This window comes from Hydra vulgaris, chromosome 10 (assembly GCF_038396675.1).
Source record: "Hydra vulgaris chromosome 10, alternate assembly HydraT2T_AEP".
Classification (NCBI taxonomy): Eukaryota; Metazoa; Cnidaria; class Hydrozoa; order Anthoathecata; family Hydridae; genus Hydra; species Hydra vulgaris.
The window spans coordinates 37,148,123-37,165,199 of NC_088929.1; the positions used below are offsets into that span (position 1 = coordinate 37,148,123).

Here is a 17,077-nt window from a genome sequence, read left to right on the forward strand (position 1 = left end):
TATTAATAGAATTGCACCATTAAATAGTATAATTTTTCCCTCAACCAATCTAAATGGTTACTTTTATATCTGTCTGTTGCTCCTTAACGATTTGCCTATTTTTGTTTGAAAAAAACTGCCAAAACGACAAATTTTTTTTGAATAATTGGTTCTAACTCCTGCTTGATCATTTCTAACTATTTGAATGATGCAATACAGTGGCGGCGTTAGGGTAGGGCCTGGTTGGGCGATGGCCCAGGGCGCCGAATATAAAGGGGCAAAACTAATTGGTTGTTTTACCCTTTGCCTTTTTTTTGAATGGGGTTAAATTGAGCTAGGGGCGTCATAGAAATCTCGCCCAGGGCGCTGGTAGTGCTAAAACCGGCACTGATGTGATATATACATTGGTATAAATACATTGTATACACTTAAATATATATCATATACATTTGAGTTTTTATTATGTTTTTCTTTTTCTTTTCATGCCACACATTAAATAAATCTGCATATTAAATAATTAAATCCTTGTATCTAAAAATACCTTTGTTTTAAAAGTTGGAAAATATTTCTGAACATCAACTAAATTTAATCCTGCAAAAAATATTTTGGAGAAATTAAGAGTCTTTTTTAAAAGTCAATTTAAAATTTAAATAAAATCTATGGGAGATGATGGACTATATAAGTGTTATTATGGAAGATGATAGACTATATAAGTGTTATTATGGAAGATGATTTTTTTAAATGTGGTATCTTGAAGTAAACCCTTCAAAGTGTAATTAAATATATCAAACCTTTCATAGTGTTAATAAATATTTTGTCTATTTTGAAATTAATTGCTTAGTTTATTTATACTATACACTCAAAATGATAATATTTTATCTCAGCTTAGTTTATAGTGAGTAAGCATATATTGACCAGTTAAATTACTAATATGTTACTATGTTACTACTAATATGTTATTATGGAAGATGATAGACTATATAAGTGTTATTAGCTTTTATATAGTTAATATAATAATGCAATATTTCAACTTATATATTATATATTTTAAAAAAGTACATACTTTTACAAAAATAATTTACTTTACAGCAAATAAAAATATTAACTGTTTAAAAAGTTTTGCTTGATTTTAGTAACAGTTTGTTATAAGAAGGTCAATTAATGTATACAGTTGAGTAAATTAAAGTCAAAATGTCAATCAAGTTGTTCGTATTGGTATAAAACTGTTAATTAAAGTGTTGCTGTTGGTATAAAACTTTTAACTATAGTGTTTGTATTGGTATAAAACTGTCAATTAAAGTGTTTGTATTGGTATAAAACTATCAATTAAAGTGTTTGTATTGGATTAAAATTATTTTAAAGTTATCACTGTAAATAATTGATTGATAATAGCTTATAAAAAAAACTTGAAAAACCTAATGAATGAATCTAAATACAAAATGTAAATAAAGTTAAATGACTTTATAAAGTTAAATTTTTTTTTTATTTGTTAGTGGTTTAGGAGAAAACTTAATGAAGTACTTTCCCACTGATGCCATTACTCGAGTTGATTTATCTGAATTACTATACATGTAAGAAAATATTATCTAAACATTTATCTATTGAAATATTCACACACACAATCACACACACACACACACACGCACGCACGCACACACACACACACACTGTTTATATCAATTTTATTCTGCATTTTTAAAATATATATTATTACTGACAATATTAGTCCTTTTTAAAAAATATGCTACACCTATTGATAATGTTGTTGTTATCTACTGAGTAGAAACAGGGTTTTTTGTTTTTAACTGTGCAAGTCAATAAACTGTGCTGGTCTCATCAAAAATGTTTGGCAAGCTAGTCTTCTTCATAAGCTTACTTCATATAGTGTGTTCAGAAAAGTTTTTGAAATCATTAAATCACTTCTTTCTAACTGAAGTATTAAAGTCATCCTCAAAGGTCAACACCTTTCTTCATTTTCAGAACTTATGGGATACCTCAAGGTTCTATCCTTGATCCTGTGTTGTTTTTTAATTTATATTAATGATCTTCTTGACATTTAAAGTGGCTTTAAATGTTATGAAGATTATAAATGTTTAATGATCATCTAACATTTAAAAGTGGCCTTATTTGTTGACTACTCAACTTTATACTCCTGTCTTTTTGATTGCTTACAATTTTAAGATTGCTTGAATCTTAATCTTGATCTTGAATTTGATTCCTCTTCTGTAATAGGTTGGTGGTTGCAGTTGCTTGTGAATTTTAACCCAATACAACTCTATTAAATCTATAAAAAGTTATTTACTGCAAACAACTGCTGTAATATTGTAGACATTCCTATATTGATTAATAACAACCCTCTCATTGAGTCCCCTATTTTATCATTGAGTCCTTATGGATTATTATTCACTACTGACCTCTCATGAGTACCACAATCTATTGCAAAGTTAGCATCTGCTAAGGTTGCTTTTCATTATCATACTCATTATTACCTTGCTCCTGATTCCATTTTCTACCTCTACAAATCTCTTATTCATCCCTGTATGGAATGCTGTTGTCATATTTAGGCTGGTTCTTCTAATTATACCCTTTCTTTTATAGACAAGGTCCAAAAATTAATTGTAATGGTAGTTGGACTTTCTTTATCTGCCACACTTGAGGAATTCTCCCAATGTTTGTTAGGTCATATCTTGTCGCCATTGCTCAAACGAGCTATCAGCTCTAGTTCCATTAACCAAAACTCATTCTTTTTCTTGATTTGTTACTCAGCAAAGTTGCATCCTTCTTACTTCGTAAGAAGGATGCAACTTTGCTGTTACTACGTTACTACGTTACTGCAACTACTCTTATTACGTTTTTTCTCCTTGCACTTCAATCTTTTCGAAGTCTCATCTTCATGTTTTCCTGACTCAAACAACCTTCAACTTTTCAAGTCTTTTGTCAACTGTTTCCTTGCTCTTTAACACTATTCTTTGTTTTCTTGTAACTTCCAACTTAAAGTGGTTACTTTTTAAACTCAATTATATTCCCAGCCTTGCTGGGAATATAATTGAGTTTAAAAAAAAAGTCAAATATCATTTAATTAAAATTATGGCCCTTCAAATTATTTTACAAATATCTCATTTTAAGTTTAGATTATTTATTTAAAAAGATTAATTTTTTAGATTTCTAATGAATTAGCATTACTAGTATTATCATTATACTCTTATTGTTAAATTAAATTAAATTAAAAAAAAAAAAGTTAAACAAGTTTAATTTATACAGTTTTCTCTGTTTAAATAAGTTCAAATAAACCTTAACTAACTTAACTAACTTAAATAGAAGTATGACCAATCAAATCTCACTAACTTAATTAACCAATAAAAAACATTCTTTTGAGTTTATTTAAAAACTGTTATTTTTTAGTTCCATGTTTTTATGATAAGATTAAATTAAGGTTAAATTAAAAAGTAAAAGATAAATTTATATATTAAAGATATATCAATAAATGAGAGACCTTTGCCATGTGTTGTACAAGAAGTGTCTTGCAGAGTTTTTGGAGTCAATCTCTAGAACTCTGAGTTTTTCATGATTTTAAGAGAAATAAAAAAGAGAAAACCAATGTTAAATATTACAAGCACCAATTAGTTTGTAAAATTTTAATTCAAAAAATATAAATAATACTTTAGCTTTATAATATAACTTATAATGGGTTATAAAAATTATCTAACAAGTAAATTAAATTTTGCACAAGTGATTTTGTTACTTTATGTTTTTGTTGAGTAAAAAAATTATTTCAATCTGTTTTTTACTAATTTTTTTGGTCTTAAAAGCAGTTTTTTAATTGCTAAATATTTTTTCAATTTCATAGACTTTCAACTTCATAGACTTTCGGTTTCATAGGCTTTCATTTTTATTTCAATTTCCTAAACTTTCCATTTCATAGAAATTTAATTTCACAAAAAATAAAACATAGTACAAAATATAAAACAACAAATGCACAACATCACTGTGTTCAAAACTCAAAAGAAATCAAAACAATGAAATCATAATAAAATGAAAAAAGCTCACTTTAAGAATATTTTGTATAATTGAAGCTGTAAGAACTTGAACCTTTGTTGCAAATAAACTAAATAATATTAATTACTATAAATAAAGAAAATCCATAATGCATAATGCTTAATTCTTAAAGGATTGATCAAGACCTGTGATTCCTAAAGTGGAGAATAACACCCCCTGGTTTGCAATAGAACAATCCAGTAGTAGACTTGTGCGAATTTGGCAATTATTAAAACCAAGGGAGTAGTAAAAATATAAAAATGAATTAAAAATTAGATAATTTAAAAAACTGTTTACAACATATTTCATCTGTTGTATTAAATATATTGTAGATTAGAAGAATATCCTTTACACACTGGGAGATAAAGATTCATGTAAAATAAACAAAAGTAAAAACGTTAAGAAAACAATTTTTTTTGTTTAATCTCTGCGGCAAAGTATGTTTATCTTAATTTCTATAGAATTCCGTGTGTTAACAGGATGTGTCCAAATGAGCAATAAAAAAAAAGTGAAGTTGTTAAATTATTCATATTTATACAAGTTACACAAAAATATAATTAAAATAAAAGTTGTACAAAAAAAAAAGGTTTTTTCATATTTATATAAATGATGATGTATAAATATATATTAATTTGTGAATATTGGTATTAAATTATTTCTAGTAAATATTTCTAAGCCAGTAATAGATATTGGTTATTTAAATTTGATTTTTTTACAGTTAATAATTGCTCAATTGATGAAAAAATATAGACAATATAGTGCTAAATATTTGAACTATGAGTTGCTAACAAATGATATTTTACTAATATGTCTGAATTGTCAAAAAGTTTTATCAAATAAAGATATAAAGCCATCTAGACTAAAAGATCATTTTACAAACATCAATGTCAAATAAAATTTATTTTCAAGCACTACAAGAAAATATTACCTAATTCTACAAGTTATAAGTGAGGCTATGCACACTATGCTACTTAAGCCAGCATCTGATATTATTATAAAAAATTTTTTAAGCAATAATACATTACCAAGCAGAAATACTGAAATGGCTCAACATGTTGAAGATTTGTTATTTAAGTATTTGAAAACATCTTAATTTTTTTAATAACTGGAGTCAACTTTGGCTTTATTATGTTTAGGAGATGGTGGGTTCAGTGCAGTCTCAAGTTAGCAAAAAATAAATAAATAAAAGAGATACCAATTAAAAATAATTGAATGTGTTGATTTAAGAATACTGCTTACAAAAATAAAGCCAAGAATTGATACTTTGATAGCACCAAATTAGCTTCATCCTTGTCATCAATATTTTTTATTGTTTATTATTTTTACCTTCATTGTATTAATTTTTATTGACTTTAAAAAATGTGTTATTTGCAAAAAATTTTAATTACTATATTTTAGTTAATATGCAGATAAAAATATACACAGTATCACTGAACGAACTTAAGGTTGAAAAAATTGTCCAGAAAAACTGTTTACTATTGTTAGCATTATGTCTGGCAACTAAAAAAATGTATATGAAAAAATTGTAACATTCCGCCCGGATAAAATCTCAACAGTTTTATAATATATCACTGTACAGTTAAATCCTTTCATTATTATATGTCAAAAAAACACCCATAAGTTTTTTTCTTGTATGAGTCATGATGATAGTCTTTGGTTAACCTGTACCTTGACATCTCTGAATATTTTGAATGAAGAGTCTTTTCTGCGTGGTCACTGCTGAGTCTAAGAGCATCACCGTTCTCTGTGCAATATGATGTTATATGGCTGAACAAGATATGAAGTTTTGTTGACTTAGTCAGTAGTTTTAAAGCGCAAAAACAATGTTTGAAATTTTTTATATCAGTATCAAACAATTTGCTAAATTCTTTCCAAATGTTGACTGAGATACCACATTATGAGCATCCAACGCATCACAAAACCCATGAAGATTATCTGAGAGATTTTCTCTCAGTTCTTTGGATAGTTTGAGTAGTCTTTTACACTGTCCTGTGGTCCTGTCATTTTAAAGTAAAAAGTATGTCTAATTTAACAATTTATAAGTCAGATTTTATTTTGGAATAATACGTTAACCTTCAAAATCCCCTCTCTGATAATTTGCTTTTAAAAGACCATATTTTTTCAAAAAAGGAATCGATTTGTTAGCTCCCCAGCTGTGAGCTAATTCATTCCAGATAATGTTGACACAGCCCTAATAATATTCATATACAAGTTTGAATAAAAATTTAAAATATAGAAGATTATTTTAATGTTATAGCTTTACCAATCTCATATTCATAATACAATATAATAGTTTTAATTTATATGGTAATTTAACTGAAAGTTTTAAAAAAATTTACAGTAAAATTGTGTATTTCTGAAATGCTGCTGAAATGTCTAGAATCCTGGTTGAATCATCTACTAGTAACGGAAAATTTTTGCAGTTGTTAAAGTTGTTTAGCTTCGAATCCTTTTTCCCAGCAGCTATCCAGGCTTAATTGTTTTCTTTGATTGACACAAGAGTTCTAACTTCTCCAGATACAAAAAAGAAATCTTCCATGTCAGAACTCTTATTACAAAAACAACTGGGAATTTTTTACACCTAACATGCAAATCAAAAATAAGCATGATGTACAATAATATAATAAATGTTTAAATGGAAAATTTTATTTTACTGTGGCTTTGTAGTCCCAGAATTATATTAAGCACCTTTAAATCAGCGGATAATTTATATGATATCTCTGATAGACCATCTTTTGTCTATATTTGCTCACAATTCAAGTAACTTACTTCTATATTATTCTTGGAACAATTCCAATTAATAAAATTTTATTTACCGATGTCTTTTTTGCCAAATCAGGAATAATGTTTTTCCTTATCTCTGTCAACTTTATATATGTCAGTGATTTTTACTTCAAACTATAGCAAGTATTTTCTTGAGTTTTTCTTGATTGTTTGGTTTCATTTTTTTTTGGAGTTTAGGCTAATCAATGTATGTTAATACTTTTGCATGTTCTTTTAATAAAGTAAAATTTTTCACAAGTTTGCTTTAAATAAATTGATTGTCTACAATACTTTGTCCGGATGAAAGAACATGATACTGAAGAATGCTGTGATATCAAGAATTCCATCAATATTGACTATATCTTCTGCTTTGTGAGCAGCATAACATCCGGAACTATCACAGAACCGTCTGCATGTTTGACTATTGGTAAAATATTTTTTATTCATTTCTTCGTCAAATTTTCAATTAACATGCTGATATTGTTCTTTTCTATAATCTCAAATTTTATCATTCCTGTATATAAAACCATACATTGTTTATCTATTTATAGATATTTATAGTTTTTAGCCTATTTTATCTTTAATTATAATCTAAATTTATTTTGGTAGTTTATTAAAGGGAATTCTGGATGCTTTTGATTTTTCTCTTAAATTTTTGGAGCAGTAAGTATCAAAATTAACTTTTGGTAGTAGAATTCCATTCCTCATTAATATCTGGTGCAGTATGAATTTACTATTGCTTCTTTGTACCTGTATAAATTTATCTTTTCTTCCTGCAAAAACTTTTGGTGTTTCAAGTGATTTGTGTAATTGCTGAAACAAAAAACTAATTTTTTGTAGGCAACATTAGTCTTAATAGCAATTTTTGGTAGAACCTTCATTATGTAAAGCTATTACTATTGCATGAGTTTTGTTACAAAGCTTAAATAAATATAGCTTAAATATTTTAACTTTTATACTAAGCTTAAATATTTTTTAAAAGAAAAAATTTCATTTTGCTTTTTGTTAATAGTAGCTAATAAATTCAATAATATTTAAAAATATTTGTGACTCAGTTTTTCTGGGTTTGCAAAAGGTAATTAAATAATTCTTTACTTAGTATATAAAGATGTTTGAATTTATCTAACAAGTAAATAACTTATTAATCAAGGTAAATTAGAAGGTTAAGTAACAACAAATGTATATTATTCAATAAGCAACAAAAATGTTAATTAAGATAGCAAATTGCTTTTTTAATTTATTTGACAAATATTTATACAGGAAAAATTACTTCAGAAATTATTACAATTATGTTATCAATGTAAGTCCTGGGCAATTCCACATCAAATCACCCAGTCCATTGAACCATGTGTCTTCCTTTTGTGTTATATTTTGACACATTATTCATAACTATAAAAAAATATTGCATGCAAAATTTCAGCTAAAAACGTTTAGCGGTTGACAAGAAACTGCAATTTTAATACTGACCTGGTTTCCCAAAATGACCCGGTTTTCATAACACTATGAAAAAACATTTTCCTTAAAATAATAAGAAATAAAAATGGCAAAAACATGAAAATGAACATATATAATGTTTTTTTGATGCTGAATTCAATAAATGTACTTAAAATGCTCAAATATAAAAAGAACATGCATAAAAATTAATAAAACAACTAGTTTCTATAAACCAACTTCGGGGCCCAATATCTCAAAACTCCCCCATCAAAAAAAAAATTTTTTTGCTGTTAATATTTTCAGCTGTTTATAATCTTACTAGGCACAAAAAATCTAACTGGAAAAACAACTAAAACATACGGAACTTTAATTTCAAAGATGTATTACTTTTTCAAGAAATTCCCAAAAAATATTTGTAAATAAAATAAAGTTAATCGTAATTTAAAAAGTTACTTAAATATACAAGATTTGTAAAGGTATCAAAGATGAAAGTTATTTTGACTGTGTTTGTAATAGTTTACAATATTGCTCCCATTTTACTTGTACTTCCTCTATTTCAGCATTTTCAAACACATAGTTTCTACCAGAACTAGAGCAAGCTTGTGGAACAGATAGTTTTTTCAATATGTTGGTGTTTGGAATAAAACAGTAGTCGTCTATTTCAGGCCAGTTAAAACAGATTGATGGACCATTTAGATAAAGAAACTTAACTTTAGCATCAACTTCTTCTAAGTTGGTTTTAGTTACAATGCCGATCCACCACTTATCATCACAGACTACAGCAACATAACAACCTAAAGTGACAGTATCAAGTTGAGATATGTCTTGTTTCTTTTTAAGATTGTGGATTATTGTATAATTAGTGTCTGTACTACACCTCTTTGCCCCAACCTTGTTATCTCCAAGATGTATAAATTGATGAAACCTACGAGTACCAGGTAGAGTTGTTACACCAGTGTACCTTTTTTTTTGCTCTTCACGTTGCAATTGTAAGTCTAATCCCTTTATGTAAATGAAGTTAACAACTTTGATTTTATCAATACAAAATTCATACATAGCTTCTGATGTGAGAATTTGGTTTCTGTACGGTCGTTTTAAACTTTCTTGTGCTGTTAATCTTTTTACAGTACCACCAATCCCATCGCATGGTGACTTTCGGTGGGACGTGGCAAAAAAGTTCCATTCAATTTTAAGGCAAAATTCGCTCTATAGTTGACATAGATTGTAAAAGCTTTTACAATTTTTGTACTGTCCTGCGCAACCATCAGTGAATAAATGTAATTTGGACAGATTTTATTTTTAATATTGGTATGATTAGTTGGAATATTTTGTACACATAAGTTACATCATGTATAATGTCATCTGATATAAAACAGTAAGATATATGTTTCAGTTCACCTTTATCATCTTTATAGTATATGACTAATGGATGTAAAGAACATTGTTGGGTGTTCCAATGATAGCTCTGTATTTCATCTTGGACAACAAAAGCATAATTTTCAGCAAAGTCACCAATAGTGATATTGTTTGATTGATCCATATATTGTTTCAGTTGGTTAAGGTACTGTGATTGAGAGTGAGCAATAAAAGAATGAGCTTGTAGCTTTTCAAAACAAGATGCTGATAGTTCAACAAACGTTGGAACATCAGCTGTTAAACTTAATAGTGTTGCACGGTCAGTAGTTTGCCATTGCTTGTAGTGTATCTCAAAATCATCTTCGTATTCTCCAAAAATCTCATACAAGTATTTGGTGAGGGGTTCTTTACCAGGACAATCATCACACTGTGCAAGCATGCATTCTTTGTTTTCTACTGAGCAAACGGTTTTTGAAAGTAAGTCCTTATACTTTAGTCCAATATTTAAAGCATCTACTAGCAATATGGCATTTTGGCGATAAGAACAAACACAAACAGAATGTGTACCACTTGCACCTGGCAAAATGCACCATTTTGGTCTAAGTGAAGCAAATTTTGAGTAACTTATTTGTATTTCTGGATTGTTTTCTTTGTATAATAAATATAGTTCCTTTAAATTACACAAAAGCAGTTTTTTTTGTTTATGGACGTTCTTTTGAATGCTAACATAATCTTTTTTTCCAGGCATAGTTCTACATAAATCACTTGAATCATAAAAAAGTTTAACAGAATCTTCTATTTCTTTTTGTAAGACTTTCCCTTTATACAAAGGTGAGATAGCCAACAATCCTTTATCATTAAAAAGTTGTCTAGCCTTTTTTGCTTGGTATTCTGTAACTGCAAAGTTATTTTGTACTTCTAATATTGACCAACTTGGGGGTGCCAGTGTTAGAAGTTGAACAATAGTCCTTTTGTCAGAACATAGAATTTTTTCTTTTATCAAGCTCATAATTTTATCAAAGTTTTCAGCCTTCTTTTTAATGTCATTTGGTTCATAACACAGTTTTGAAGGAACATTGAATTGACTTTCAGTTTTTCTAGTAAGGTTACTTACCATTTTGTTGATGCGCGCAACTTTTCGCTTTCCTTTTGAGAGTATATGTTTTGATGACTTTGAATGAGATTTTAGAGGAGATATATTAAAATTTTCAAGTTCTTCATTGATCTCCTGTGTTTTTGATTTGAATGATGATATTAGAAAATCTTCATCTTGTTCACCCTGACTTTGCTTCTCTTCTTTAAGATCTGCTTTTTTGGCAATCTTTTGCTTACAGGGTTTGCAAAGTTTCTTCCCAGGAGCAATATTTAAGCTACTTCTCATCATGTCTTGTGACTCATTTATCGTAACTACTCTAAGATTTTCTAAAAGTAATTGAATTGTATATATAATTGCATATAGCTTTATGTATTTTGTATATAGTATAATTGTATGTATAGTTGTATATAGTTTATCTGCACAATTGTTTAAAACATTGTTTATGTTTTGGAAAACACAAATTAAAAATATATATATATTAAAATACTTAAATTCCACTTTTACTTACTTGTAATTTTCTTTGTATGTTTTTTGAATGGATCACAGCATGCTTTCTACCATATAGGATACATTTTCAAATAATTTGTAGCATGTTTTTCACATAATGTTGTTAAGTTTGATAGTTCAATGTTACAGCGTAATGATATAGCTATTTTTTCTTCGTTGCTTAAAGTTCCAATAACATCTTGTTGGCCTTTGCATGCATCTGATGTCATTAACCCAATAGAACACATCTTATAATAAACTACTTTGTATAAATGTATTTCCTAAAAAAAAGATAATTCTTCTTTCCTACTTAATTTTTAGTAAAAAAAAAGATTTAATATAGAAATAATTCAAACCTTTATAGATATATTTATATATATATACAATTTATATATATATCAAATCGTTAATTTGTTAAAATTTAAATAAAATTTACAAATGCTGTTTTTTAACTGAACTTTTTATAAACTAGTTATTAAACTTTTACAAAAGTTGTCAAAATTTTAAAAACAAATGCACATCCATATCACACTAATTCAGTTTTTATATAAAACAAAACAGGATGTTTTTTTCAGTTGTTATGTTCAAATAACTAAGTTATCATATAATTAAGACTTCCTTAAATATAACAAAATTTTTTTTTTTTTTAAGGAGTCTTTTAACTAAATATAATATTTTACAGAATTCTATTTGAAAGTTTTTTAAAATAGCTTATTGAAAATTTGATACATCTTTGAAATTAAAGTTCCGTATGTTTCAGTCGTTTTTCCAGCTAGATTTTTTGTGCCTAGTAAGATTATAAACAGCTGAAAATAATAACAGCAAAAAAAAAATTTTTTTGATGGGGTGTTTTGAGATATTGGGCCCCAAAGTTGTTTTATAGAAACTAGTTGTTTTATTAATTTTTAAGCATGTTCCTTTTATATTTGAGCATTTTAAGTACATTTATTGAATTCAGCATCAAAAAAACATTATATATGTTTATTTTCATGTTTTTGCCATTTTTATTTCTTATTATTTTAAGAAAAATGTTTTTTCAGAGTGTTGTGAAAACCAGGTCATTTTGGGAAACCAGGTCAGTATTAAAATTGCAGTATCTTGTCAACCTCTCAACATTTTTAGCTAAAGTTTTATATGTTAACTTTTCTTTTTAAGATGCAACAGCCAAAAAGGTTTTTAAAAAATTTGAAGACCCATGGTTCAAAATTTTCTAAATTTTGGGTAATTTGATGCGAAATTACCCTCCTGTTATAAAATATATAAACAATTATAATCAATTGAAGTAATGAGGTTATTAGAAATGTTATAAAAAACATTATTTAAGATAAATTTTAACTTATTTTTAAATTCAAGTTAATGAGTTGATTTTCCTAATTTCTAATAGTAGATCATCATTGATTCTTGCACCAGAGTAATAAAAAGAACTATTAGCAAATTCAATCCAGCACTGTATTTATATTGTCAAGAGTTTATCTGTATGTTTTCAATGTTAATTGAGATGAAAATATAAAAGTCAATTAGTAACATACAACAAAAAACTTGATTAACCTATATATCATACATGTATGTATGTATATATATATATATGTATATATATATATATATATATATATATATATATATATATATATAATATATATATATATATATATATATATTTGTTGAATTTGATTAAACCGGCAACGTATAAACTTTTTGTTTTAAATATATTTTTGATGTTATTATATATTTACAATATTTCGCTGACTTTTAGCAGTCAGCATCATCAGGTGTAATAAAATAAAAAAATTAAAAAAAAAAAAACGGTAACGTTTTTTTTTTTTATTACACCTGATGATGCTGACCGCTATAGGTCAGCGAAATATTGTAAATATATAATAACATCAAAAATATATTTAAAACAAAAAGTTTATACGTTGCCGTTTTAATCAAATTCAACAAATATGAAAATATTGTATAACAAGAATATGATTTTAAAAGAATATATATATATATATATATATATATATATATTTATATATATATATATATATATATATATGTGTGTGTATATATATAATTTCAACATTTTTGCTTCCAACAAGACTGTAAGCAACCACAATTAGTGTAGGAAGAAGAAGAGAAAAGATGGTTATTATATAAATTAGGGAAGCAAGAAGATGGAAGCGAGTTCCAAAGAACTGATGTTTGAGGAAAAAAGGTCATTAAGAATTTTTGGAGCACATAGAAACATTCACAGAAAAGGGATGAGACTTAATTGAATGATCAGTAACACCAGAATAAATTTTAGTAAGTAACACAAGAGACGCTAGCTTGTTAAAGCAGTGACCATTATAGTATTGGTAGAAAAGAGAAAGAGAGGCAATATTGCGACGATGTGATAACTGTTGAAGGTTGGCTGCAAGAGCAAGTTGAACTATGTTTACAATGTGTTTTTGCACCTTGTCTAAAAGAGAAAGAGCATTGTTAGAAGATCCTCACCAGATATGGCAACAGTATTCCATACAAGGACGGATTTGAGATTTATAGAGATAAAGAATAGAATCCGGAGTAAAAAAGTGGCAAGCATGATAAAAGAGATGCAACCTTAGTAGATGCTAATTTTGCAATGGATTTGATATATGATTTCCAAGAATGATCTTAAGTAAGAGTTTAAACCTAGAAGATGAAGGGTAGATAACTCATCGAGTACATTACCATTCATAAATATAGGAACATTTAAATTATTGTAATGACAATTGGTTAAAAAAAATTGGGTTTTATCTGAATTAAAGTTCATCAGCCACTGTGAGCTTTATACTGTAGTAGAAGTGAGATCCTATTCAAGCTCAAATGCCCCCTCCAAACAATCAGATAGTGATGGCTTCTTATCAAGACAAGAATAAATGGTAGTATCATCAGCGAATGTTGCTACCTTAGATGTGAGAATTTCTGGGAGATCAATAATGTAAATTAAAAAAAGTATAGGGCCAAGGATAGAATCTTGAGGAACCCCTAAAGTTACAGGATATGAAAAAGAGTGCTGTCCATCAAGGACAAATTTTATACTATGATTGGAAAGGATGGATTCAATAATCTTAAAGATGTTACCTGATACACCGTAAGAAGAAAGCTTAAGGAGAAGACCAGCACGCTAAACTTTATCAAAAGCTTTAAAAATATCAAGAGTGCTAGCCTTAACCTCTCCATTTCTTGCATGATAAAACCTATTGGCTATTATTATATATTATTTTTAGCAAATCAGCTGTAGATTGAGAAGTTCGAATTCTATATTCATTATCAAAAAGTCATTAGATTCAAGGTGAGAGATTAAGAGTTTGTTAATTAAAGAATCAAAAACCTTGCTTATGATAGGAAGAAGACTAATGGGATAGTAGTTAGACAAATCAGATCGCTCTCCAGCATTTTTGAAAATAGGGATAACAATGTCGCTTTCCAGCAGGCTGAAAAATAAGATTCTGATAAGCATTTGTTAAATAGTTTTGAAAGTATAGACGAAAGCTCTGGAGAACACTTCTGCAAGGCTATACCAGCTATGTTGTCCGGTCACAAGCTGTAGAAGAGTCTAAGCAGGAAATCACTTTAGATAAAGTGATACGAATGTCAAGCAATGTATCAACCTGTTTGTTGGCAGAACACAACTATGGAACACAATTAGGTAGAACACAACTAGTTGAATCAAGAGATGATACTGATGAGATTTTCTTCGCAAGCAATTTAGCTTTGTCTTTAGGTAAGGTGACAAAATCTGAACCATACAAGAGAAGTGGAATAACATATTTGCCCTAATTATTAATATTGTTAAAGATTCTCCAGAAGTCACGAGAGCCTAATTTTTGAGATAAATGCGAGGTTTCATGACCTGAGAAAAGCAGGCTTTGGTGTTAGACAAAACTTTTTTACAATGGTATCTAGCAATAGTAAACAGACGTCTGTTTTCTGGAGGATTGTTTTGCTGATAGGTATGGAAGTAATGGTTTCGATTGGAAATTGCAGCAGCATAATGTGAGGTAAATCAAGGAGAAGAGTGAGGCTTGACTTGGAATTATTGAGGAAGAATAAAAAATTCCATGCCAGCCTGAATCCAAGAAGTTATGCACATTTGTCTGCAGGAAAGCATATTTGTGTGCAGGAAGATAAAAGATTTCCACCCATGGGCCATCACAAAGAGCTTTAAGGTAGTTGTAAAAGGTACAATAATAGGGGGATTTTGATGATGAAAAATAATGAGATTATAGTTTTAGAGAGGTCAAACCGTGATCAGAAGCACCTAAAGGTAAATGTAGAGAAACTGAGCACTGACTAGGATCAGAAACAAGACATAAGTCAAGTAGAGAAGGTAAATGATTTGGGTTGTCTGGAAAGTGAGTTCGAAAGTTGACTATTTGAGTTAGAGATTGAGAAAGGCAAAAGTTGTGGGTCTTAAGCCTGCAGAGTCACTGACAAAAGAGCCAAGCCATTCAGTGTGATGAGCATTAAAGTCACCAACAACAACAATATTAGCTGATGGATAAAGCGAGAGGGCTTGGTCAATTTGATCAGAAATAGCATCAAAAAGAGTGCAGTCTTGAGATGAAGGAGAGCGATATAGAACAAAGAGAAAGGCAATTGAGTGAAGTTAGAGATTGAAAAAGGCAAAAGTTTAGGGCCTTACACCAGTAGAGTCACTGGCACTAGAGCCAAACCATTCAGTGTGATGAGCATTAAAGTCACCAACAACTACAAAATTGGCTGATAGATAAAGAGAGAAGGCTTGGTCAATTTGATCAGAAATAACATCGAAAAGAGTGCAGTCTTGAGATGAAGGAGAGCAATATAGAACAAATATAGGCGATGTAGTATGAAGTGGTGCTAAATGAAAGCACATAAAAGAATAGTCTGTGGATTCAAACTTAGTTTCTTGACAAATGGGTGAATTCTTACGAATGTGAATGCCCAGATTAATCATGTGACTATTGGAGTCTTTACAAATTAAAGGAAGATAACCATCAGCACTAAGACTCTAACTTGACTCAAAGCATAGATAGTACTCAGAACACCGTTTAATAGTCCAAGCAATTGCCTCATTACTGTTAATCAACCCTAAGCTCTAACAATGTACACCAAAAGTACGAACAGGGAAACAATCCATGTGCAACATGGCACTGTTAGTACTCTGATATTTTACAGCTGTTGATGGCTTCAGAAGCAGGCGTGAAAGCCCGATTAAATGCATATCACATATCAAATTATTTTCATTTTTTACAGTGTTTCATCAATAAAGACTTATCAGAAGAAAAAAAAAATTATTTTTTTGACGAATCTTTATTGATGAAACACTGTAAAATGAAAAATTTCTGGTAAGTAATTTTTTTTATAATGTATTGTTGCTCTGTTCTTTTAAGGACATTGGACACTCTAGTTTGCAGAATACATTTAAAATTATTTGTTTGTTAATATATATATACATATACATATACATATACATATACATATACATATACATATACATATATATATATATATATATATATATATATATATATATATATATATATATATATATACATATATATATATATATATATATATATATATATATATATATATATATATATATATATATATATATATATATATATATATGTATTATTGTTTTGACTTTAGAGGTGTTGATAAAAATCAAATTGCAAGTCTTAATCAAATTGATATTTTAGCAATGGCAAAACTGCCAAAATTGCAGCATTTGTAAGTATCTTTTCTTATGTGTGTTTTTATAAAATCTCCTATAAATATTTTTCCCATTTAATACAAGTTCTGATAGAAGCTCATTTAAATAAACAAATTTAATAATTTAAACAAGTAGAGATAATATTAGTGCAAAGGTTGAAATTGTTAATAGTAAATTTATAATTATATTTATAATTGTTCAAAATAGAGCAATAAGAA

At 28.2% G+C, this 17,077-nt stretch overlaps 1 protein-coding gene across 1 annotated transcript in view; it reads left to right on the forward strand.

Annotated features, from left to right (window-relative positions):
- Positions 1 to 17,077, forward strand: part of LOC100210231 (uncharacterized) — a 232,714-nt gene that overhangs the window by 35,324 nt on the left and 180,313 nt on the right. Inside the window, exons 9-10 of the mRNA XM_065807935.1 lie at positions 1,473 to 1,550; positions 16,796 to 16,876. Coding sequence (XP_065664007.1) covers positions 1,473 to 1,550; positions 16,796 to 16,876 — 159 coding nt within the window. The remainder of the gene's footprint in view (positions 1 to 1,472; positions 1,551 to 16,795; positions 16,877 to 17,077) is intronic.